The sequence below is a fragment of the Mastigoproctus giganteus genome, chromosome 11, assembly GCF_048544385.1.
Source record: "Mastigoproctus giganteus isolate SK-2022 chromosome 11, ASM4854438v1, whole genome shotgun sequence".
In the NCBI taxonomy this organism is placed as follows: Eukaryota; Metazoa; Arthropoda; class Arachnida; order Uropygi; family Thelyphonidae; genus Mastigoproctus; species Mastigoproctus giganteus.
The window spans coordinates 117,604,490-117,629,926 of NC_143585.1; the positions used below are offsets into that span (position 1 = coordinate 117,604,490).

Below are 25,437 nucleotides of genomic sequence, written 5' to 3' on the forward strand. Positions count from 1 at the left end.
CATATATTGCTATTCTTTTTCAATTATTTTTAATTTGTTTTCAAATTTTTACTCTTACACAGCTTTGGACAAGTATAGAAACAGTCCTTTGATACATGGTCAGGTGTAGTCCCCTGATGAAAAACCTGATCTTGTATCAACTTTTCTTTTTATTTTCACTGACATCGGATTTAAATGTATTTTTGCTCTATTTCCCTTTTTGAACTATAGCTAAATTTATCCACCATTATCTGATGCCAGCTACCATTATTTTATTTTACAGGTCACTTCCCTTTAAATATTTCTTTTATGTTTCGGCTATTACTTCTTTTTGGCTTTTGGCGTTCCATTTAATTCATATCTACAGTTTTATATTTATTATAACATGCATATATATACTGCTTTGTGCCCTTTAGTGCATTTAACATGGTCAGTCTATTTGTATTTTCCCCTTTATTTCCACTGTTTTTAACTCATTGGCACTATATTTGATATTTTATATGCACACGCGCGCACACACACAGAGACACACCCCAATGAGCCAAAACATTATCCAGCGAGTCTTTATGCAAATCGAAGCAACTGCAGGGTGAACTACGGCGCAGGTCAGGACACAGTATAAAAAACATGTCATACTGAGCTCCGTTAATCAGTATTACTCTTGTTCTTCAGATGCGAAAAGCAGCAGACTTAAGAGAGTTTGATAAAAGCTAAATTGTAATTTCCAGACGAATGGGTCAGAGCATATCCGAATTGGCACGGCTGGTGGGATGCTCACAGCCAGCCATGGTTACTACCTACCAAAAGTGGTCTGAGGTGGGGAAACCCATAAACTGTCTTTGAGGTGTTGGACGACCATGGCTTATCGAGGATCAAGGTGAGCAAAAGCTCTCCCGGATGGTATGTGGCAACAGAAAGGTGACTGTGCCCCAACTCGCTGGTAATTGGAATGTTGGTGACAGGAGTTAATGTGTCACAACACACAGTACATTGAACCCTGCTGAAAATGGGGCTGCATAGGCCACTCCAAGTGTCCATGCTAACCACAGTTCACCGGCAACGGTGCCTACAATGGGCACGCGAGCATCGAAACTGGACCTTGAGTGATTGGAAGAAGGTCGTCTGGTCTGATGAATCACGTTTCCTGTTGCACCATGTGGATGGCCGGGTATGTGTGTGTGTCATTTACCTGGGGAAGTGATGGCACCTGGATGCACCGTGGGACTAAAACAAGACGGTGGCGGCAGTGTCATGCTTTGGGCGATGTTCTGCTGGGATACCCTGTGTCCAGTTATCCACGTGTCGGGCACTCTGACATCTACAACCTACCTAAACATCATTGCTGACCAGGTACACCCTTTCGTGGCAATGGTCTTCCCTCTGGTGGTGCCAGCTTTCAGCAGGATAATGTGCCATGCCACACTGTCCGCATTGTTCGAGACTGGCTTGCGGAACACGAGGAAGACTTCCAGGTATTGCCCTGGCATCCAAATTCCCCAGACATCAATCCCATCGAGCATCTGACGCTTGTGTTGCAACAGCTAATCCAATCTGCGGCGTCTCAGCCACGGACCTTACAGGAGTTAAAGGATATGCTAGTTACATGCTGGTACCAGATACCACAAGACACATTTAGAAATCTTGTGGCGTCCATGCCTCGGCCAAGTACAAGTGTTTTAGCTGCATGTGGAGGACCAACATCATATTAGTTAGGTGGTCATAATGTTTTGGCCCATCCATATAATATATATATATATATATATAATATTACGGATAATATAAAGAAAATAAATCCAACAATAATACCATCAGGGACCTAAGACAACGCAAAAAAAAAAAATAAAAAAAAAAATAATTATATTCGCTTTTTACCGACAATCTAGATGACGTCAACTGGGGCCAACCACCCAGAATGAAGGCAAAAAACGACAAGGTTCTCTGTTTCTGTGATGATCAATATATGCTAAGTAATTTAAATCTAAACCAAATATAAACCGGTATAGGCCGAAAATAAATCGAATATAAATAAATCGAAAGATGATAATAAAATTTAGAAATATTAGAATCAAAGGTAAGAAATATAAGTAAAATATAAATGTAAGCATATATTAATCAACGTTGACCCGACAGAGAACGTAATTTAATGATTAAAATAAGATTAAATATATAATACAATCTTATTTTAATCATTAAATTACGTTCTCTGTCGGGTCAACGTTGATTAATATATGCTTACATTTATATTTTACTTATATTTCTTACCTTTGATTCTAATATTTCTAAATTTTATTATCATCTTTCGATTTATTTATATTCGATTTATTTTCGGCCTATACCGGTTTATATTTGGTTTAGATTTAAATTACTTAGCATATATTGATCATCACAGAAACAGAGAACCTTGTCGTTTTTTGCCTTCATTCTGGGTGGTTGGCCCCAGTTGACGTCATCTAGATTGTCGGTAAAAAGCGATAATAATTATTATTTTTTTTATTTTTTTGCGTTGTCTTAGGTCCCTGATGGTATTATTGTTGGATTTATTTTCTTTATATTATCCGTAATATTATAGACATTATGGGGGCATTGCATGATTGCTTGCAACTGCATTGACTCATAAATATTATTTACATATTAGTTACAGTTACTTTCGTTTTAACTTTCTTTACTTTTTTATCAATAATTATATATATACACACAGGTAGCCCTCAATTTATGTCGGGGTTAGGTTCCTGGGGGGTAGTGGCACAAATGGAACCCTTTATATAATGGAGTCAATCGGATATCACAGGGTCCCTTTATATAATGGAATCAATCGGAAATCTGGGCACCAAAAATTTTACCTACCACTTTGCATCAGTTGTTTTGTTTTATTAGCATTCTTCATAGTTGTAGTAATAATTGATGGAGGCATATTCATAGCCCTACACACATTATGGCAGCTTGCACCAGATTCCATCCTCTGAATATTACACTAGAATTCAATGAACTACTTTTAACAAACATGGTGTCTCTTTATTCTGTTGAATTAAAAACTTTAACATGATGGCAAAAACTGCACACAACTATCACTATTATTATTTAATTTATTAATAGCACAATTATAAAAAAATTTTAGCATAATTAAATTTCCAACATGTGTAAATAGCATAAACAACAACCAACTGAATGCTTCACCACATTGACCTTTACCAACTGCATCCACGAGTGGCTACTTTGAGGGCGGGAATCTTTCTCGTCTCTGATACGGATGTGCTAGTTGCTGATTGGTTCAGATTGTCCTAAATCACATGAACAGTGCATGAGCACAGTATGATGCTGATAAATTTTGTCTGACGATTTTAAACTTTCAATTTATGAAGAAATTGCAAAAATGAAATGCCTTTGTGGTCAGTGATTGGCGCTATGCCGACCAGGCTAGCCGGGTGGGTAAAGTGCCTGCCTGGCAACCCAAAGGTCGCGGGTTGGAATTCCGCCTCGGGCTTGGGTCAGAGTAAATGCAAAAATTTTGGGAGGTGCATTATGGCCACAGAAGCCAGTGTGTGTGTGTGTGTGTGTGTGTGTGTGTGTGTGTGTGTGTACACGCACACACACACACTGTGTGGTTCTAAAATAAGTTTCTCTATTCGGGAGACCCTAGTGTTAAAACAGTTAGAGTTAGCGCTGTGAGAATCAGTAGGATATGTTATTTAGGGTATGGGGAAGCAATTTGTAGCAGTAAAAAAATTAGTTAATTTCTGCCACCAGGAGAAAACTGCACTGCACATATGTAAAAATTGTCATTTACTTCAAGACACTCTGTTTATACAAATGAAATCCTGTTAGATAAAAGCAGAAAGGACAATGCCACCATCAATAACCATTATGGCTCTTACAAAAAAGAATGTGCTCTTTTAGTAAAACTGTTCTACCAGAATAATAATAACAGTAATGCAGCATTACATGAATATCGGAAACTTAAAGGTTTGCATAAAGGACCTTTGACACCGGTGGGGCTTAGTAAACTATTAAAGAAATTTGAAGCAACCAGGGAGTTAGGTGTAATTCCAGGCAGGGGACAATCATGTATCAGAATGGAGGTAGTGGATGAAGTGGCAGTTTCAATGGTCAGAATGCGAAACACTACCAGTTAGTAGTGCCAGAGGTGTGTAAAGATACTTGAACCTTCCTTGGTCTACTGTACGTAAAGTACTTTGAATAATTTTATGCTAGTTTCCGTACAAGATTCACGTAGTGCAAGAACTAAAGTCTTGTGGTCATCAACAACGAATAGACTTTGCTCTATGATTTCTGGCTCGTATGGAACTTGACATTACATGGGCTTGAATGATGTTCTGGTCTGATGAAGCACATTTCACTCTTCATAGGGCTGTAAATGCACAAAACTAGTGAATATGGGGAACTTCTTGTCCATCTGCTCTGCATGAAAGACCACTACAAAGTCCATATGTCACAGTATGGTGTGTTGATTCCCAGCAGAGTTTATAATCGGACCATTTTTCTTTGAAAAGTCTACCTCATGGCTCTGTAAGGTGTACGGTAACTAGTGCACTTCTAAGAGATCACATTATTCCTGCTGTTCAAGAAAGGCAATGCAAGAAATATGGTGCCTCTCCCCACTTTGGTTGAAAAGTGAAAGTGAAACTGCTCCATTTAACGTTCAGAAATGATTGCATCATTTCTAGAGACTTTCCACGGTTCCGGCCAGCCTGATCACAAATGCCAATCCCTGTGATTTCTGGCTATGAGGATACCTGAAAGACAGAGCTTACCATGGTGGCATGCAGATGCTTGTCGATTTGAAAGCAAGCATTAAACAGCATTTAGCCAACATCCCCAATGAGATACTACCTGAAACTGTGTCGCACGCAGTCCTCCGTTTTCAGAATGTCATCTCAAGTTCTGAGTTCTGATATTAAAATCTAATCCTAAGTTAAGTATTCCCTCTCATGTTCACAATGCCAATTTCTCCCCTCTCATGGTGGAAATTTGAACTTTTTTTTTTTTTTTTTTTCTTTCTACAAAAAGTTGCTTTCCCATACCCTAAATGGCATACCCACCGATTTTCACAGCGCTATCTAACCGTTTTGACACTAGGGTCTCTTGAATAGGGAAACTTATTTTATAACCACCTGGTGTATATAAGTGTGTGTTGTTTATCCATTAATATGACATAAAACATTAACATTACCATATACTGTTTGCATCACTGCAATGTACATGTTCCATGTGTTCAAATAAAATTTTAATGTTTTAGTGGCCGTTTTGATTACATAAAAAAAAAAAAAAAAAAAAAAAAAAAATTATTGTAAAAACAGTTTCTGAGATATAAACTTTTTTTTTTTTTTTTTTAAATACAATCAGTGTCGGGAATCTGGCTGTCAGGATTTTGGGCGGCACTGCTGGAAATGTAATACCAATCCTTATGAATCCTTATCAGATAAAGCAAGATCCAAAGTTGTGGTCCTTCAGCTTACTGAGAATTGGCCATATCTATCTGCACATCTCTTCCTATTATTGAGAGAAAACCCTCTCCAGTGCACATTCTGTCTTACTGAACTTGTGGCCTGCCATTTACCAGACAATTTTCCCAGCTATGTAATCATTCACTCAAGCATTTTACAGTCATTCTCTCGGCGCCTCCGTAGCCAGGTGGGAAGGAGCAGCGGGACGGAGTAGACCGGGGTTCGAGCCCATCACCACCAAATACGGAGGATGCGGAAAGGTCAGGAATGACCACTGCATATCCCTGAGCAATATGGCCTTAGTTGCTAATGCTCCTAAAAACCAAATAACAAATAACAAACAGTCATTCTCTAGGTTGAATGTTGCACAGATTTGAAAAAAAATATAGAACTCTTAATCCAATTGAAACATATTGGCCTGTGCAGAAGTACATAATTGAGTAACTATAACAATCTCCTTGTAAATTTTAACAGAGGTAATTTGGCCTCGGTATCCCTTGTGTTGTTAAACTCTTTACCAACAGCAACAACAACCAAAAGTTAGCCATTAGAGAGAAAAAAGGGGGGGGGGATATATACTTCAGCAAGACCACTAAGTCAGAGGAGTTTACAATTAACCATTTAGACACTGAACACACATAAATATTAACCATGTTAAGGAGTCATTCAGCTTGAACCATGATCTATTCAAACAGTGCTGAACTTAATGTTTCTTTCATCTGTGTGAGTCCGTTTACTATCAGGGGAGCATCTCTCTCTCTCTCTCTCTCACAAACGATGTGTTGCTTTGAGTCATCTGAAATAGGCATCACTGCTATGTACTGTAATATTGTTAGGAAGTTAACCATCATTGGAAATAGCTGCTGAGATTACCTCAGCAGCTATTCAAACTATATAAGCAAATTAAAGATCTGTAGAATATATTTCATCACCAATGTTGATAAAGCATCTACTAACTTTGCCGTCTTCTTTTTAAGCAGCCTCGGTAGCTGAGTGGTCAAGAGCGGAAGTGCAGTGGCACACTCTTTGAATAGACCGGGGTTCAAGCCTCCGACTACTAAATACGGTTGATCAGCCAACCTGCACTGGACCATTGTGGCAGATTATGTCCATTTCCCTCAACATGAATCATTGGGAGGCTTCCATCCTGCAGTGGATTGATAGTGGCTGCAGTTTTATTGCAAATTTTATTTCCTCGTGCTTAAGAAGGAAATTGGGCACAGCAGTACATATGTTTAGGCCAGTGCCAGTGTCATCATAACATTGAAAGAAATTAATAGCATTGCATCTTAAAACCAGAATTCAAGAAGTGAAAAAGCTAAAAACAAATTTTCTTTTTATTTTTCCTTTTAGTGTGTTCAGAAATTCACATGAAAACTATTCAATAAATGATCATTCTAAATTAAAATCAAAGGAATTAACTTTCTGTGACACTCATATATACAGGAATATTAATAAAAAGCCTAGTTATTAGCATTGGTAGAGGCATATGATGCAAGAAAGCAAGCTTATGCAACATCAGCCAAAGAAAAGAAAAGAAAACCCTCCCATTTCCCTCCATTTGTTCCAAATGCCTGTCCAGCTCAGCCTTAAATTTATTTAGGCTATCAACTTCCACAACAAAAGATGGAAGTCGTTCCACCAATCAAATATCTGCTGCCTAAAGGCAAATTTCCACACATCTATTCTACAACTGTCTTTCCTCAATTTGAATCTGTGCCCTCTCAGGTTCTTAATATGAGCAAGAGGAAGAATCCCATCCAGCATTCAGCTTGCTCAACCCATTCAAGGCCTTATACACCTCAATCAGATCACCTCACAGGTGCCTACTCTCCAAGCGCTGCAATTTGCAGAACTTAAGCCTTTCTTCGTAAGAGCACCCCCTTTGTTCCCCTCACCAATATTGTTGCCTTTCTTTGTACTCGTTCTAGCAACTCTACATCCTTCCTAAAATGAGGCCTCCAGACCTGTACACAGTACTCTAGGTGTGGCCTGACCATTGCCTTGTATAACGGGATAATCACATCCCTGTCCCTGCTAGCAAAATTTCTATATATCATTGACAAGACTCCATGACCTGCCCTGGCAGCCCGCCTGCACTGTCAGCAAACTTCATATTTGACTGCACAATTTTGTGCAGTCTTTATCCGCTTTTCACTTCCCTGAGTGTAGTATTTCACTTCCCTGAGTGTAGTACCACACTGTTGGTAGGTTTCTCTTCGGTTATTGCTACCCAGATGCAGTACTTTGAATTTGTCAATGTTAAACTTCAGTTGCCACTTGTCAGCCCATTTTCCCAACTTATCTAGATCCAGTTGGAGTAGCATACTGTCTTTACTGTCGTTAACAATCCTGCAAACTTGGACATAAACCTGATATACCTTAATCAATATCATTGATAAATATACAAAACAGCAATAGGCCCAACACCAAACCCTGGGGAACTCCACTAATAACATTTGTCCTCGAAGAGCATGTCCATTGATTACCACTCTGTCGTCTTCCACTCAACCATCTCTTTATCCATTGTTGCAACTTACCCTTAATGTCATATCTCTCCAGTTTGTACAGCAGTCTTCCATGTGCAACAGACAAGACTTTCCTTTAACAATATCATGCTGTTTCTGAACTATAACTGCAGTCTTGTCTAGATGATCGTGCAGTGCTTATTTAACCAGTGCCTCCATTAATTACCCCGGAACAGAAGTTAAACAAACAAATCTGTAATTACTTGTCATCCTTTGTCCCAAGGAAGCTCTCATAATTATGGCTAATTGTTTGCTTACTTCCTTTGCTGCCTCCTTTAATATAACTGGATAGATCCCATTCACCCCTGGTACCTTTCTTATGTTTAACTTCTACAATTTTTCCTCCACTTTGCTCTCAGTTATTACAAAATCATTTAGCTCCCTGCCAGAGTTTGATAGACTTCTGGCATTCCCCTCCCTGAATAACTCCTCATGTGTGAATGTAGATGCAAAATACTAATTCAGTTTGTCAGCTACCTGAGCAGGGTCCTCAATAGTCGAACCATCAATATCAAGTGTTTCATCTCCAACTGTTTCATCCCCTTCATTCTAGAGTTCAAATAAATAAAGAACTCTTAGGTGTTTTTCTTTGCATTCTTTGCCAATGATTTCTTGTAATCTGCCTTCACTTGCCTAACCTCCTTTGTGACTTGATTATACACCAGCTTATATCTACCATAGGCTTCTATGTCACCTGATAATTTATATGCATCTCATGCATTTTTCTTCTCCGCCATGAGGCTCATTAATTCATTTAGACAAAATAGTAGCTTCGAAGATTCCTTCCTTGAATGCTTCCCATTAGAATTTGCTGTTTGTAACATCAGTCGGTTCCACTCTTTAGACTTTAAAAGCTGTCTCAGACCATCGTAATCACCTTTATGAAAGCAAGAACTTTTTCCTTTACCCCTATCGGTAGAGTAAATTCCACGTCTTTGAGTGAATCCCATATCAGCACACTGTGATCACTGCCACCTAGTGGTAACTTTATCTGCAGATTCTTAATGCATGAAGAGTAAATCCTGATAATCGGATCAAGAGTATTACTTCCTCTGGTTTCCTCTCAAACATGCTGCTGTCAAAAACAATCATCCAGTAAATCCAAAAAAGCCTTGCTTGTGTGCGAGTGACCAACACAGAAGTCCCACTCAATATCTAGGAAGTTAAAAATCCCCCATTATAAGACAATCTGATTTACTGGCCCACTCTATTTCTCTGTACAGTTGTTCATTATGCTCTTCAGTCATTAGGCCTATGACACACTCCTACTCCCAATTTTGCTTTCCCAGTGCTTATGTCAAGCCAAACTGACTCAACATTGCACTGTGCACCCATATCAACTGGATGCACTTCCCTAGATTTTGTTTCTTAACTAACAGCATAATGCCTACTCCCTTCCTATCCTTCAATTGCACATTGTACTCCCCAAATTCCAATTCTGCATTCCTTATATCTGTGTGACACCACATCTCTGATATCCCAACAATATCTGCATTTTATGTTTCAACTAGCACCTCAAATTCATCAAATTTATTTACTAAACTTCTAGCATTGGTGTATATGCAAGTATATGCACCTGTTCTAATTCTTAGCTACCATAACACAGCCTATTTATTTACTTTTTCCATGATGACTCCCAGCAGTTCCTGAAATCCCCAGCAACTTCTTTTCTAGACTGCTGCTCATTCCAATAGAAGCAGTGCAAGAATCACTTTAACAGTTAGTCCTACTGAATAGATTTTAAAACTGACTGAGACAATTGTAGTCACCATTATGAAAGCAAAAGCTCTTCCCTTTATCCTTGACTTTACATTTTTAAGTAAATCTCACATCAGTGCAATATAAACACTCCCATCTGGTGGTTCTTTTCTCAGCAGAATCTTATTGCATGAAGAGTCACTGCTGGTGATCAGATCAAGAATTTTGCTTTTTCCCTTTTGCTTATCTAACATGCCTGTGTAGAATGCAGCCATCCAGTGAATGCAGAATGTTTCTGCCACTGTGCAAGTGACCAGCCTTCAAATTCCAGTCAATATCTGGAAAGTTAAGGTCCCACATTATGAGAAATTCTGATTTACTGGTAACTCTCTCTTTGTCTTTATATAATTCTATTAATACTCATAGTTATTTGGCCTATTACATACCACTGGCCTCATTTTTGTTCTTCCAGTGCTTATGTCACACCAAATTGGTACAACATTACAATGGTCACCTTTGTGAACAGGTTCACACTGCTGTAACTTCTATATACTTCTTAACTATGAACATAAATCCTTCTTCCTTTCCTTTCTGTACTTTCATAAACTTACTCTTCATTTTCAAATTCTGCATCCCTTATAACTGAGTGGCACTATGTTTGTGATATCCACACAATGTCCACATTTACTTATCCAATGCTTCAGATTCCTGAAATTGATTTGCTATTCTTCTAGTATTACAAGGGCAGTCAGTAATTATAAACCTCTCGTAGAAATATTTGAGTTAAGGATTTGATATTATGTATTCATTAATAGTATGCATTCAAAAATATACCTAAGTTAATATTTATTTGTTTTTCTAGATGAACTAGAGCCATGAATATGGTGAGAGATGGTATGCTGGAGAGAGTTGATGTCTGATCTGTTATGTTATAAAATTTCTTCATTTGCAAGGCAAAGAAACAAAACAAATCCATGAGTTGATGAAAACTGTATGTAGAGAGGATTTCCTGTCACATGAAATTGTGAAAAATTAAAAAAAGACAGTTCAGGTATGGGCGAGGCAGTGTGCATAATGACTCAAGCGAAGAAGAAAAGAAAGAACCATCTCAGCCACAGATCCTACTATTGGGACTAAAATGGAACAGCTATTCCATGAAGATAGACACGCAAGTTTTAATGATGTGAGCATTATGCATGAGACTGTTTGCACCATAATGGATGAGTTCTTGCACCTCTCTAAGATAGTACACTGATAGTCCAAGATTGTCAACACTTCCTCAAACGCTCCACAAGAAACAGTGTTCTGCACAATTTGTGTGTGTGTGTGTGTGTGTGTGTGTGTGTGTGTGTGTGTGTGTGTGTGTGTGTGTGTGTGTGCTGTGATGCTGGATGCATCACTTATCTCCCAGAAACAAAACAGCTCAGCAGACAAGGGAAGCTTTCATCTTCACCAACTCCCAAAAAAACCAAGATTCAACTGTTTATTAACAAGGTTATGTTGTTAGTCTTCTGACTCTAAAGTAACCTCCTTACAAATTACCTCCCAAAAGACAACAGCATCCCTGGAGGGTACTGCAGAAACCCCCCCTGGAAAAGATGAGAGGATATCAAGTGGAAGAGACACAGGAAGCTATCCAGAGGTATCTGCCTCCTAGCTGAAAATGCTCCTGCTCACAAGGCTGCTCTCATGGAGGACTTTACAATCAGGTGTCTCTTTGAAAATCTGCAGCATCCACCTTATTTTCTCCACCTCTCATCTTCAGACCCGTTCAGGCGCCTCCGTAGCCAGGTGGGAAGGAGCAGCAGTGCATAGCACACGCTTCTTGATTAGACCGGGGTTCGAGCCCGTGACCACCAAATACGGAGGATGCGGAAAGGTCAGGGAATGACCATTCCCGGAATATTCCCGGAGCAATATGGCCTTAGTTGCTAATGTTCCTAAAAAACCAAAACAACAAGACCTGTTCAGTTTCCTAAAAATGAGGAAACCATTAATTAGAGTGCCGCAGATTTCAGACCAATGAGGAGGTAATTAATGAAGTGGAAGCCAGATTTTCTGGACAAAGTTGAGGCATTCTGTTGAGGCCTGAAAGAGTTTATCCACAAATGGCAAAAATTGTGTTGTTCCAGAAGGTATCTATATATAGAAGGATGAAATTACCAGCCAATTTTCAAATTCCTAACTCAAATATTTCTAAATGAGATTATAATACTTAGTGATTGACTCTCGTAGCATACAAGTGAGTTTATATGCATCTGCATTTGTTCCAAGTTACCCATGTATTTGCTTATTCTGTGACAGCTGCCAGCAGACCTTGTAATCTCACATAGCCTTGTTTTCCAGGCCTGTGTGTGGCCGCCCAATAGAAGCAGTGCAAGAATCAATTTCACCTCTGCCTCTGGCTGCTGTTAAACTGTTAGTCTGTACTCTCCAAAGTTAAGTTTTCTGATTCCCACTCAACACTGCCTCAATAGCATCAGCAGATATTCTTGCACGTCTTCTGTTTAAGTGTATCCAATACCTGAAAACAGTTATTAACAATCTTACACCATGCTGAGAAAATTCTATGCGATTCGACTCTCTCCAGGGCCAAATTGAATGACAAGGCTCTCGTCACTTACTCCCTCCTGTCTCGTGACTTTTTCGAAATATTGCCATATACCTGGTAAGTAAATCTTCAACCAATAATACCATTGTATGTGCCAACACATACAATGGTATTATTATTATTTTTGTGTGCATGCATGCGTGTGTGTGTTCTTTAAAGGTGGGTGCTCTCTACAGCATCATTTTTCCCTTGGAAAAGTGGTGCTGTAGAGAGCAGGACTTATTCTGTGTATCCCTTTTTACCCAATATATTTCCTTGACAATAGAATCAGCGACAATAACTACCTTTTGTGGGACCACCGCTTCCTGCTGTTGGGATTGTCACTATGTTATCCGATGCACGATTTTAGGCTATTGCATTGAGGTGGGAAACTGAAAGTTTGATAAGTCCTCCATTTTAATTCCTTTTGAGGGTTTGCACTGTTTCTTCACACTGTTTACAACAAACACAAATCACCTTTGGTTGTATCATAACCTGTTCCAGATAACTCCTCAAACAAGTAGCATATTTTATGAAGATTATTAAGATCATATGATTATTCTATGATTGAATCTATGAATTCATAGATTATGATTCATAGAACTACCTTCTTCAGTTTTTCCCCTGAACCACAATACTTCTGCTACGTTGAGCTCTGTTCTACTGCATTAGTCTGAAGCATGATTTCCATTTAAATTTTATTTAATTTGAGGATACCACACTAAACTAAGAGATACTAAGTGTAACAATAGCACTACAATATTCACAGGTTATGCAAAAATAATAGGTATTATGCTACAAAGGTACGTTATATATTATACTACAAAGTTGCATTATATCACTGTGCAGTTAATTTACAATGGTATAATCTTAGTTTATGGCGTTAGTAAGCACACTTGTAATATTAATTACACTCCTACAGAATCTACCCAAAAGCAATATCATATGGTGATATGAAAAAAGAACATGAAATATCAATGTTTAGCACCGACAGTTAGTGGCTGAATTCCCTCTGACTCTAGTTTTTAAGCATTTTTGGAGACCAAATTTATTGAATAATGTCTTTTATCAAATAAATGCAAATAATAACCACACTACTAATTTGAAAAAAAAAATGACAAAAAAAGCCCAATAATTTTAGGCAATAAAATGCCACTGATAGTTAGACTTGTACCCACTCTTGCCCTAGCTTTGTTCCCAAGAATGTATATAAGAATCCCTGAGTTGTGCTGATCATGCAGATGCTCATGTTCAGAAATGTTTCCCAATTGTGAAATAACATAAAATAAAAATAAAAAAAATGGTTGGAAAAAGAAAAACGCCTCACATTGTCAGTGAAATTGCCCAGATATTGCTCTGGGGAAGGAGAAGTTGTGGTGGCCAATTTTGATTGCTACGAATGGCAATAATTAAAGTGATTCCAAACTAAATCCCATTGTTGTGTGTGTGTGTGTGTGTGTGTGTGTGTGTGTGTGTGTGTGTGTGTGTGTGTGTGTGTGTGTGTGTGTGTGTGTGTGTGTGTGTGTGTGTTAAAAAAAAGTCATCAAATTGAAAGCTGCCTGCTCTCACTGTCAACTTTGGAAGATAATTCTACGACGAACAAAATTGGACATCTTGAAACTCCAGTTCATAATTAAAAAGTTTTTAAAGAAGGCAAATTGATAAACCCAAGAAAAAGAACTTCTTTATTGCAGACTTCTGTTAAAAGAAATTCTGTGTTCATGTTTCTCTTTTCTGGCTCGAAGAAAGCAATATGCTTGTTTCTTTTAACTGCTAAGCCAACAAATGAAAATCTGAACATAGCTCTTTAATCCAACATACTTAACATCTTTCTATTGAGGACATTACTGCTAGATAAGTTGAAGAATGTTATGTGCAAATTTATATTACCAACAATTTTCAGATATTCCACTTCCATTTTGGAAAATTGATTATCGTAGCAGACGAAGCTAACTGGTTGATTCCAATCTACTTATAGGCATCTCTACTGCTGTGGATATGGAGAGTCTAAAACAAGACAAAATGATTCTGTTCTTTTGCTCCATATGTGACTACATAGTGCACAAGTTCCCATTAAAGAAAATGTTCTTATAAATGCTGAGGTAGCAGAAATTTCATTATTGGGCAGTATGCTATTTTCAAATTTGAAATATTTTGTGGACAATTTTCCAGTACTTCTTGGTGTTGTTAAAGAAATGGATGAAGCAATAGATGTTTTGCAGCAATCAGGTTTGTCAGTTTCAGTGTGAGAACCTATAAGGTGCTATTATGAAAGAATAAAGAATTGATATACAGTGGTTGGAGAATTGACTTGTGCATTTGGAAGCTTGAAATATAACAAAGTATCCAAGCCATTCTTGGCATTTTAACAATGTTCTTAGCAGAGCTTGAGAGTTAGAGAAGATTTAATCATTTTAATCATGTGAAAAAACAGCTGGGTTAAATGTCTGTCTGGTGGAGCTCTGGAAATTCTCTTGATAGCCAAGTGTGCTTTGTTACATTGTGTCAAAACTTTGACACAATGTTTCAGAAGAGGGAAAGTCTGCAACAATATCATTTTTTAAAGCATTCAAATTCAATTCAATAGAATATCCAAAAATATATACAATATACAAAGCTATGATTGAAAACATATTGTACTGGTAAACAGCCCTATGGCTATATTTTAATATAAAATGTTTTCACTGTTTCATTCCAAAAACCTCCTGCTTTCAAATGCCTGATCTCCAGTTTCTTTGAAAGTTCAAAGTTAGCAGCTATCTTCAACATTTCTGAAGAGGGCAGTATCTGCAACATTATCTTTCTGTAAAATCAGTTGATATCTAATAGAACATCCAAACAGAAATCTACCAACAGAAAAATGTTGGTTAAAAAATTAATGTTTAAAAGTACAGGCATACCTCGAATAACAAATAGGATGCATTCCACGAAATTACTTCGTTAAGCGAAACTTCGTTTTCAGAGGTAAAAATACTATGACCAGAATAGGGATACGTTCCTACATAAAGAAAGTGAAAAGCTTTTTTTTTTTTCGAACAAAGAAAAGTTTTATTAAATAAACAGTCAACTTACATACAAAGTGAAATCACATTTTAAAATATGAGTCTTAAAGTTGATTGCTTATGCTTTTTTTTCTCTTTCATTTAACAATTGCCTATATGGAGTTATTGCATTTAACACTGATCGCTTAACAATAAAACTTCTTCCTAAATCAGGATCATTTTCACTAAAAAAATTTAAAACATTTTCAATGTCATTTAAGCACCTTTTTAAATCTTTGGTTGTTAACACTTTTTCGGCAGGAACTTCTTTAACTTCGTCTTCATTATCTTTTTCTTCGTTGCTAACAAGGTTTTCTAAATCTTCCACTGAAAAACCATCATCTTCTGCATTCAATAAATTTCTAACATCCTCTTCATTGACATTTTCGAAACCTATTGATTGAGCCATCTGGATAACTTCATTTCTAATTTCTTGGATGTTATTTTTTTCTTCTAGTACAACTTCTGGCCATATTTTGCGCTAAACTCCATTTAAGCATTTCTTAGTGACTTCTTTCCAAGAACTATCGATGTTTTCAATTGCGTTTTTAATGGTGTAGTTTTTCCAAAAAGTTTTAACTGTCATTTCCTCTTTATCCTCTAGTTCAGTTAAATTGCTTAATGTTCAATGCAGATAATAAGCTTTAAATGATGCTATTACTCCCTGATCCACTGGTTGAATCAGGGAAGTTGTGTTTGCTGGAAGAAACACAACTTTGACAGGAATGCATGTGTCCAACGTGTTAAGATCAGTAGGATGTCCGGGAGCATTGTCTAACAACAAAAGAGCTTTTTCTTCAAAGTTGTTTTTTTGACAATACCGTTTTACTTCAGGACAAAAGTGGTTAACAAACCAATCAGTAAATAACTCCTTGGTAACCCACGCTTTTCTATTTGCTTTCCATATAACAGGTAAATTCATTTTTATGTTACCTTTTAACGCCCTCGGATTTTCTGAATGGTAAACTAATAACAATTTTAATTTATAATCGCCAGAGGCATTTGATCCAAAGAGTAATGTTAAACGGTCTTTGGCTGCTTTGAACCCAACAGCTGATTTTTCTTCAATAGAAATGAAGCTTTTTGTTGGTAGCCGTTTCCAGAACAAACCACTTTCGTCAACACTGAACACCAAATTTGGTGGAAAATTTTCACGTTCAATTATTTCCTTTAGTTTTCTGGAAACTTATTTGCAGCTTCTCCTGTTAATTTTACACTATGAATCCTGGCCCGTTTTTTAAATTTCTCGAACCAACCACGAGAAACCCCAAACGTTTCCGTAATTTCTTCAGTTTGTTTAGATTTCAGGTGATTAAACCAGGTGATAAAGGTTTTTAGGACCAGGGTATGTCTGCCAGGGGCAAAGGTTGATGACATTGTAGAGCGGATATCATCTTTTAAGGGCACAAAAGGTGATATAGTTGTACACGTTGGCACGAATGATATTAAGAGTAGGAGACCGGCGGAATTACTTAGCAAGTACAGGTCACTGCTGAAAAAAAGCCGTGAATTAGGGTTGAACTTGAAAGTGTCTGCAATTCTGCCCAGACACGATAGGAGGGAGTATATGATGAGAGCCTTGTCGATCAATTCGGCCCTGGAGGGATTGTGCAAGGCTCAAGGGGTAGAATTTTTTTTCAGCCTGGACTGTACTTGTTAACAGGAGAGATTGCTTCTACAGGGATGGGATACACTTAAATAGAAAGGGTGCAAGAATTTTTGCTGATGCTGTCGAGGCAGTGTTAGGTGGGTCGGAAAACTGCTAGTTGGGGGGGGGATACAAGGACTAATAGATTAACAGTAGCCACTGGCAGAGGTGGAAGTGATTCTTGCACTGCTTCTATTGAAATGAGCAGAAGTCTGAAAAACAAGATGCAGGATATTTCAGAGACTGCTGGTAGTCATTGTGTTACAAGTAAACACATGGGTTGTGTTAGGGTAGCTAAGAATAGAAACAGGTGCATGTATACCTGCGTGTACACCAATGCTAGGAGTTTGGTAAATAAATTTGATGAATTTGAGGTATTGCTCAAAACATCAAAGGCAGATATTGTTGGGATATCAGAGACGTGGTGTCACACAGATATAAGTAATGCGGAACTGGAATTTGGGGAATACAATGTGTATAGAAAGGATAGACAGGACAGGAGGGGAGGAGGGGTTATGCTATTAATTAAGAAACACATAAAGTCCAAGGAAGTGAAGCCAGTCGACATCGATGGACAGGGCAGTGCCGAATCAGTTTGGTGTGACATAAGCATAGGGAAATCAAAATTGAGAGTAGGAGTGTGCTATAGGCCTAATGACTCTGATGAGTATAATAAGATATTGTACAGGGAAATAGAGTGGGCCAGTAAATCAGAGAGTCTTATAATGGGGGATTTTAATTTCCCAGATATTGACTGGAATTTGTGGGTTGGTCACTCGCACACTAGCAAGGCTTTTGTGGATTTATTGGATGATTGTTTTCTACACCAGCATGTTCGTGAGGCAACAAGAGGGAGCAATACTCTTGATCTGATTATCAGTAGTGACTCTTCATGCATTAAGAACCTGCAGATAAATGAACCACTAGGTGGCAGTGATCACAGTGTGTTGAAGTGGGATTTACTCAAGGAGGTAACTACCATCAGAGGTAAAGGGAAGGGTTTTTGTTTTCGTAAAGGCGACTATGATGGTCTGAGACAGTATTTAAATTCTATACAGTGGGACCAACTGATGATGTTACCAACAGCAAACTCAAAATGGGAAGCATTCAAGGAACTAATCTTGGAGGCTACCAGGCTTTACATACCAACTAAGAAATATTGTTCAAGGTTTAGGCCTAAATGGTTGTCAGATGAACTAATGAGACATGTGGCAGAGAAGAAAAATGCATGGGATACATATAAATTAATGGGTGACATGGAAGCCTATGATAGATATAAGTTGGTCTGTAACCAAGTCACAAAGGAGATTAGGCAGGCAAAGGCAGACTACGAAAAATCCTTGGCAAAGGATGCAAAGAAAAACAGAAAAGAGTTCTTTACATACTTGAACTCGAGAAGGAAAGGGATGAATCAGATTGGTCCACTGGATATTGATGGTTCAACAGTTGAGGATCCTGCTCAGGTGGCTAACAATCTAAACGAGTATTTTGCATCTACATTCACGCATGAGGAGTTATTCAGGAAGGAGAATGATGTAGGTAAAGTAAACATTGGCAGTGAGCTGGATGATTTTGTAATAACTGAGAGGAAAGTGGAGGAGAGATTGTTGAGGATAAACATAAAAAAGGCACCTGGGGTGGATGGGATCTATCCAGTTATATTAAAGGAGGCAGCAAAGGAAGTATGCAAACCCCTAGCCATAATTATGAGAGCTTCTTTGGACTCAGGGGAGGTACCCATAGACTGGAGATGTGCAAATGTAACCCCAATTCACAAAGGAGGATCAAAGGCTGACACAAGTAATTATAGACCTGTTAGTTTAACTTCTGTTCCAGGTAAATTAATGGAGGCACTGGTTAAAGAAGCACTGCAGGATCATCTAGACAAGAATTCAGTTATAGCTCAGACGCAGCATGGTTTTGTTAAGGGCAGGTCTTGCCTGACCAATTTGATTGGATACTATGATGTAGTCACAAAAGAACTGGATGCAGGGAATAACTTTGATATTATATATTTGGATCTTAGAAAGGCTTTTGATACTGTTGCACATGGAAGACTGCTGCACAAATTGGAGCAGTGTGGCATTGGAGGCAAATTGCTGCTATGGATAAGGGGATGGTTGAGTGGCAGAAGACAGAGAGTGGTAATCAATGGACACTGCTCAACGTGGACTAATGTTATTAGTGGAGTTCCTCAAGGTTCAGTGTTGGGTCCGTTGTTGTTTTCGGTGTTTATGAATGATATTGATGATGGGATATCAAGTTTAATGTCCAAGTTTGCAGATGATACAAAGGTTGGCAGGGTCGTCAAGGACACTACTGACGCTATGCTGCTGCAACAGGATCTGGAAAAGTTGAACAGATGGGCTGAGAGGTGGCAAATGAAGTTTAACATTGACAAATGTAAAGTACTGCATATGGGAAACAGTAACTCCAGAGCAACGTATCAACTCTGCGGTACCACACTGACAGTGGTGGAGAATGAAAAGGACCTGGGGGTAATTGTGCAGGGAGATATGAAGTTCTCTGAGCAGTGCAGACGAGCTGCAAGAGTAGCTCATGGTGTCTTGTCAATGATATACAGGAATTTTTCTAGCAGGGATAAGGAGGTGATTATTCCCTTGTATAAGGCAATGGTTAGGCCACATCTTGAGTACTGTATACAGGTCTGGAGGCCTCATTTCAAGAAGGATGTAGAGCTGCTGGAACGGGTACAGAGAAGGGCAACAAGATTAGTAAATGGAACAAAGGGTTGCTCTTACGAAGAAAGGCTTAAGTTTTGCAAATTACAGAGTCTGGAGACTAGGCACCGGCGAGGTGATCTGATAGAGGTGTATAAGGCCTTGAATGGTTTGAGCATGCTCAATGCCAATGGGATTCTTCATCTTTCTCAGAATAATCACCTCAGAGGGCATAAATTCAAATTGAGGAAGGACGGATGTCGGATAGATGTGCGGAAATTTGCCTTTGGCCAGCGGGTGGTTGGTTGGTGGAACCGACTTCCATCACTTGTTGTTGAAGTTGATAGCCTGAACAAATTTAAAGCTCAACTGGACAGGTATTTCGAACGAACGGAGGGGTGAAATGGGAGAGGGTTTTTTTTTTTTTTTTTTTGGGCTGATGCTGAATAAGCTTGCTTTCTTGCATCGTATGCCTCTACTAATGCTAAATGCTAATGCTAAACTGGAATATTTTTTTTATGTTAAATGGGGCTTGAAATTGTGGACTTCGTTATATCGAAGCTTCGTTATCAGAAGTAACGTTACCCAAGGTATGCCTGTATATTTTATTGGTAAACAATTCCATAGCTGTATTGAATATAAAATTAGTATTTTGCCGGTGTAATTTAATTTCCAATGCAATGGACTTTAAAAAAACTTTTTTTAAAAAAAAATTCCTGGTTGTGCTTTTTTTTACTTTTTTTTTTTTTTTTTTGTTAAGCTCTCCTGCATTTTTTGTGGAAGGGGTGAGGCGGGGACTGGTTTTGGCCCAAAAATTTATTTTTCTCCTGCTTACAGCTGTACCTCAGTTCATAAGCAGTCCTCTTTTGGATATCTGTAAAACAAAGTGCAGTGTGAAATTTTAAAACTAGTGAAAATAATATGCTCCTACCAAATATATCAAGAATCTCATGCTTACTAAATTTATTTCACAGCATAACATGTTAGAAGTTTTGGTCCAGAATTGTCATATATCCGTATGACAGTTTGGTACTAGAATCCTCGGTGCCTCCATAGCCAGGTGGGCAGGAGCAGCAATTTCTTAGCACACGCTTCTTGATTAGACCGGGGTTCGAGCCCATGAGCCACCAAATATGGAGGATGCGGAAAGGTCAGTGAATGACCACCACATATCCCCGGAGCAATATGGCCTTAGTTGCTAATGCTCCTAAAAACCAAATAACAATAAATAACAATAATAACACTAGAATCCTCAATGTTCATGCCTATTGCACATATACCCCAGCTCTGTTTTAACACATGCTAAATTTTACAACAAATTGATGTGAACATATATTTGCTGTGTTCTTCATAAAGTATAATTATTCATTACTTTAGAAAATTTTTATTTATCCTTATTTATTTGTAAATTAGTGAACTTGAATTTATACTTGAGACATGAAGAAAATAATCATTGCATTTTATATTTTGAAGGAAATGCAAACTGGTGTATCAGGAGATCAAGTTATTCTTGTTGGAGCTGCTTCTAAAGGAATTATTCAAAGAGAGTTTCAGCATAACGCCCTTGTATATAAAAGTGCTTATGCAAAAAACCCCTTTGATAACATTTCAGACCAAGAGTTAGATGAATACAAGCTAATTGTTGAGAAGAAACAGCGGGGAGAAGAAGGTTTGAACCTTGCTTATTCCATTAGAATAAACATATGTATTCTAATAGTATTAGTAGTGGCAAATGATGCAAGAAAGCAAGCTTATACAACATCAGCAAAAAAAAAAAAAAAAAAAAAACTCTTCCTGTTTTGCCCACCCAGTCACTCCAAATGTTTGTTTAGTTCTTTCTTCCTTAAATTTATACAAGTTGTCCATTTCCACAACATCAGATGAAAGTTTGTTCTGGCAATCAACCACCTGCTGGCTAAAAGCGAATGTCTCTACATCTATTCTGCAACCATCCTTCCACAATTCGAATTGATGCCTCCTAATGTGCATAGTCTTAGAGGGAGAATCCCATCAGCATTGAGCTTCCCCAGTCCATTCAAAGCTTTAAACACTTCCATCAGATCACCTTGTAGAGGCCTAGGCACTGGAAATGCAATTTGCAGAACTGAAGCCTTTCTTGGTAAGAGCACCCCCTTTGTTCCCCTCACCAATCTTGTAAACCTTCTGTATACCCGCTCCAGCAGCTCTACATCCTTCCTAAAATGAGGCCTACAGACTTGTATGCAGTACTCAAGATGTGGCCTGACCATTGCTTTATACAATGGTATAATCAACTCCTTATTCCTGCTAGCAAAATTCCCATGTATCGTTGACAAAATCCCACGAGCTGTCATGGCAGCCTGCCTGCACTGCTCAGAGAACTTCATATCTGATTGCACAATTACCTCCAGGTCTTTTTTCCTTTTCCACTACCCTGAGTATAGTACCTCACAGTTGGTACATTAATCTGGGATTGTTGCTACGCATATTTATTACCTTGCATTTGTCAATGCTAAACTTCAACTGCCATTTCTCAAACCATCAACCTAATTTTCCTAGATCTTGTTGCAGTAGCTCACCCTGATTACTTTCATTAACCAACCTGCTAACCTTTGTATCATCTGCAAACTTTTTATTATTTCGAATTTATGCCTCCTCATGTGCATAGTCTTAGCAAGAGGGAGAATCCTATCAGCATTGAGCTTCCCCAATCCATTCAAAGCTTTAAACACTTCCATCAGATCATCTTGTATAGACCTAGGCACTGGAAATGCAAGGCATATCAGGCTTTTATTAAGCCTGATATGCCTTCAATATCAATAATAAATAGTACAGAAAACAGCAATGGGCCGAACACTGAATTCTGGAGAACTCCACTAATAATATCATTCCACAAAGAGCAGTGTCTGTTGATAACAACTCTGTCTTCTTTCACTCAAACAACCCTTTATCCATAGCAGTCACTTGTCCTTAATGGCACACTACTCCAATTTGTACAGCAGTCTATTGTGTGCACAATATCAAACGCTTTCATGAAATCCAAGTACACAATATCAAAATTATATTTGGCATCTGGTTCCTTTATCACTGAATCATAGTACGTAATCAAATTGGTCAGGGGCAAGATTTCCCCTTATAACGGACAATTCCCCTTATAAACCATGACTGAAATATAACTGCACTCCTGTCTTGATGGTCCTGCATTACTTCTTTAATCAGTGGCTCCATTATTTTCCTGGGAACAGACTTTAAGCTAACAGGTCTGCAATTACTCATGTGAACTTTTGATCCCCTTTGTGAATTGGGGATATATTTACTCATATCCAGTCCATAGAAAATTCCCCTGAATCCAAGGATGCTCTCATAATTATGGCTCTAGGTTTGCTTAATGTAATTACATAGATTCTGTCCACTATGGGTGCATTTTTATGTTCCGCTTCAACTTCCTTTCAGTTTTCTCAAACTCATTTTTACCTTCTGGTAGAGTTTGATTAATTTCTGGAATCCACTTCCCTAAAGAATTTCTCATGTGTGAATGTAATGCAAAATATTTATTTGGCTTGTCAGCAATCTAAGCAGGATCGTTAACAGTTGAACCATTGATATCAAATAGATGATTTTCCTCTTCCTTTTGGTGTCTGTGTAAGAAAATAAGTCTTTGCTATTTTTCTTTGCATCCATTGCCAAAGATTATAATAATGTGCCTTAGCTTGCCTTAACATCCTCTGTGACTTGATTGTAGACTAGTTTATATCTACCATTTTCTTCTGTATCACCTGATAATTTATATACACTCCATGCATTTTTTTTCTCTGCCACAAGTCTCATTAGTTTATCTGACATCCCTTTAAGTCTAAGCCTTTAACAGTATTTCTTAGTTGGTATGAAAAGCCTAGTAGCTTCTGTGGTTATTTCCTTGAGTCCTTCCCATATAGAATTTGCTGATGGAAACATAATCAGTTGGTCTCACTGTGTAGAATTTAAAGCTGTCTAAGACCACTGGAGTCACCTTTATGAAAGCAAAAACCCTTCTTTTTACTTTGATGGTAGTTACATCTTTAATTAAATATCATCTACATCAATACATTGTGATCACTGCCACCTAGTGGTTCTTTTATCTGCAGATTCTTAATGCATGAAAATCACTGCTGGTATCACCTTTTGTGCCCTTAAAAAATATATCCTCTACAACAGGGTTGGCCAACGAGTCGATCGCGGATTTAATTTCGGTTGATCACGACGAATTTTAAATATACAGTCATACCTCGATTTGTGCACCTTGTGCAATTAAATTTCTGAGATGATAGATCACGGCACATTTTGAAGGAAAAAAAGTAGATCGCATCACAAATTAAGTTGGCCACTCCTGCTCTACAACATCTTCAACTTTTGCCCCTGTCTGATCCTATTCCACCTGTGCTTTTTGCACAACATATTTCCTGTGAAACCAGTGCTTTCTCCTGTTGGGGTTGCCACTGTGTTGCCTGATGCTCAAGTGTGAGCTGTGGCATTGAGTTGGGCAGTAAGAGCTTGATGGGCTACATCATTTTAATTCTTTCGAGGGCATCCTCTATACTCTTCAAATTCTAATAAATGCCCATCAGAATGCTCAGTTAGCGCTTCATTTCTTCACACTCTGCACCTAGCACACAAAAACACATCCTCCTTGACTGTATCATGTTTGCAGACCTTTCTAGTTTTAGAAAGGTCTGCAAACATGGCCTGGTTAAAAGAGCTCAAACAGCTCTTTTAATTAGGCCGTAATTCATAAGAGAATTGCCCCCCCCTTCATTTCTTCCTGAGCTACATCACTCCATTTGCTTTGAGCCTGTTGATTTGCTGGGCATGATTACCGTTTAAATTCAGTATAATTGAGAATACTACATTGAACAATTAACACCTATTGACCTATTAAACTAATATAATTAAAGCAGTAATAACACCACTCTAATTCATCAGTTATACAACAATAATATGTAATACTCTATCAAGTTTAGCATTAGTTGAGGCATATGATGCAAAGCAAGCTTATACAGCATCAGCCAAAAAAAAAAAAAAACCATCTATTCTACAACTATCTTTCCTCAGTTTGAACCTATGCCCATCTGCTTCTTAATCTGTTCAAGCTGAAGTATCCCATCAGCATTGAGCCTCCACAAACCATTCAAAGCCTTATACACCTCAATCAGATCAGCTTGCAGGTGTCTAGTCTCCAGATGCTTGCAGAACTTAAACCTCTCTTGGTAAGAGCACCCCTTTGTTCCTCTCATCAGTCTTATTGCCCTTCTCTGTACTCGCTCTAGCAACTCTACATCCTTCCTAAAAGGAGGCCTCCAGACCCCTACGCAGTATTCAAGGTGTGGCCTGACCATTGTGTTATACAAAGGGATAATCACCTCCTTGTCTCTGCTAGAAAAATTCCTATATATCATTGACAAAACTCCATTACCTGCTCTGGCAGCCGGTCTACACTGCTCAGAAAACTTCATATCCGACTGCGCAATCATCCCCAGGTCTTTTTCATTAACCATCTCCCTGAGTGTAGTACCACACAGTTGGTACATTTCTCTTGGGTTACTGCTACCCATATGTAGTAGTAGTGGCATGTGATGCAAGAAAGCATCACACGATTCCCTCCAAATGCCTGTCCAGTTCCTCCTTAAATTTATTTAACCTATCAACTTCCACAACAACAGATAGAAGTGTGTTCCAGCAATTAATCACCCGCTTCCTAAAGGAAATTTTCCGCACATCTATTCTACATCTGTCTTTTCTTAATTTGAATTTATGCCCCCTAAGGTTCGTAATCTGAACAAGTGGAAGGATCCCAT

At 38.3% G+C, this 25,437-nt stretch overlaps 1 protein-coding gene across 7 annotated transcripts in view; it reads left to right on the forward strand.

Annotated features, from left to right (window-relative positions):
* LOC150078374 (protein hu-li tai shao-like) overlaps nt 1-25,437 on the forward strand; it is a 459,870-nt gene that overhangs the window by 267,773 nt on the left and 166,660 nt on the right. For all 7 annotated transcript variants that reach the window (XM_090385317.1, XM_090385315.1, XM_090385320.1 and 4 more), the window contains exon 13: nt 21,101-21,296. In XM_090385317.1, coding sequence (XP_090241443.1) covers nt 21,101-21,296 — 196 coding nt within the window. The remainder of the gene's footprint in view (nt 1-21,100; nt 21,297-25,437) is intronic.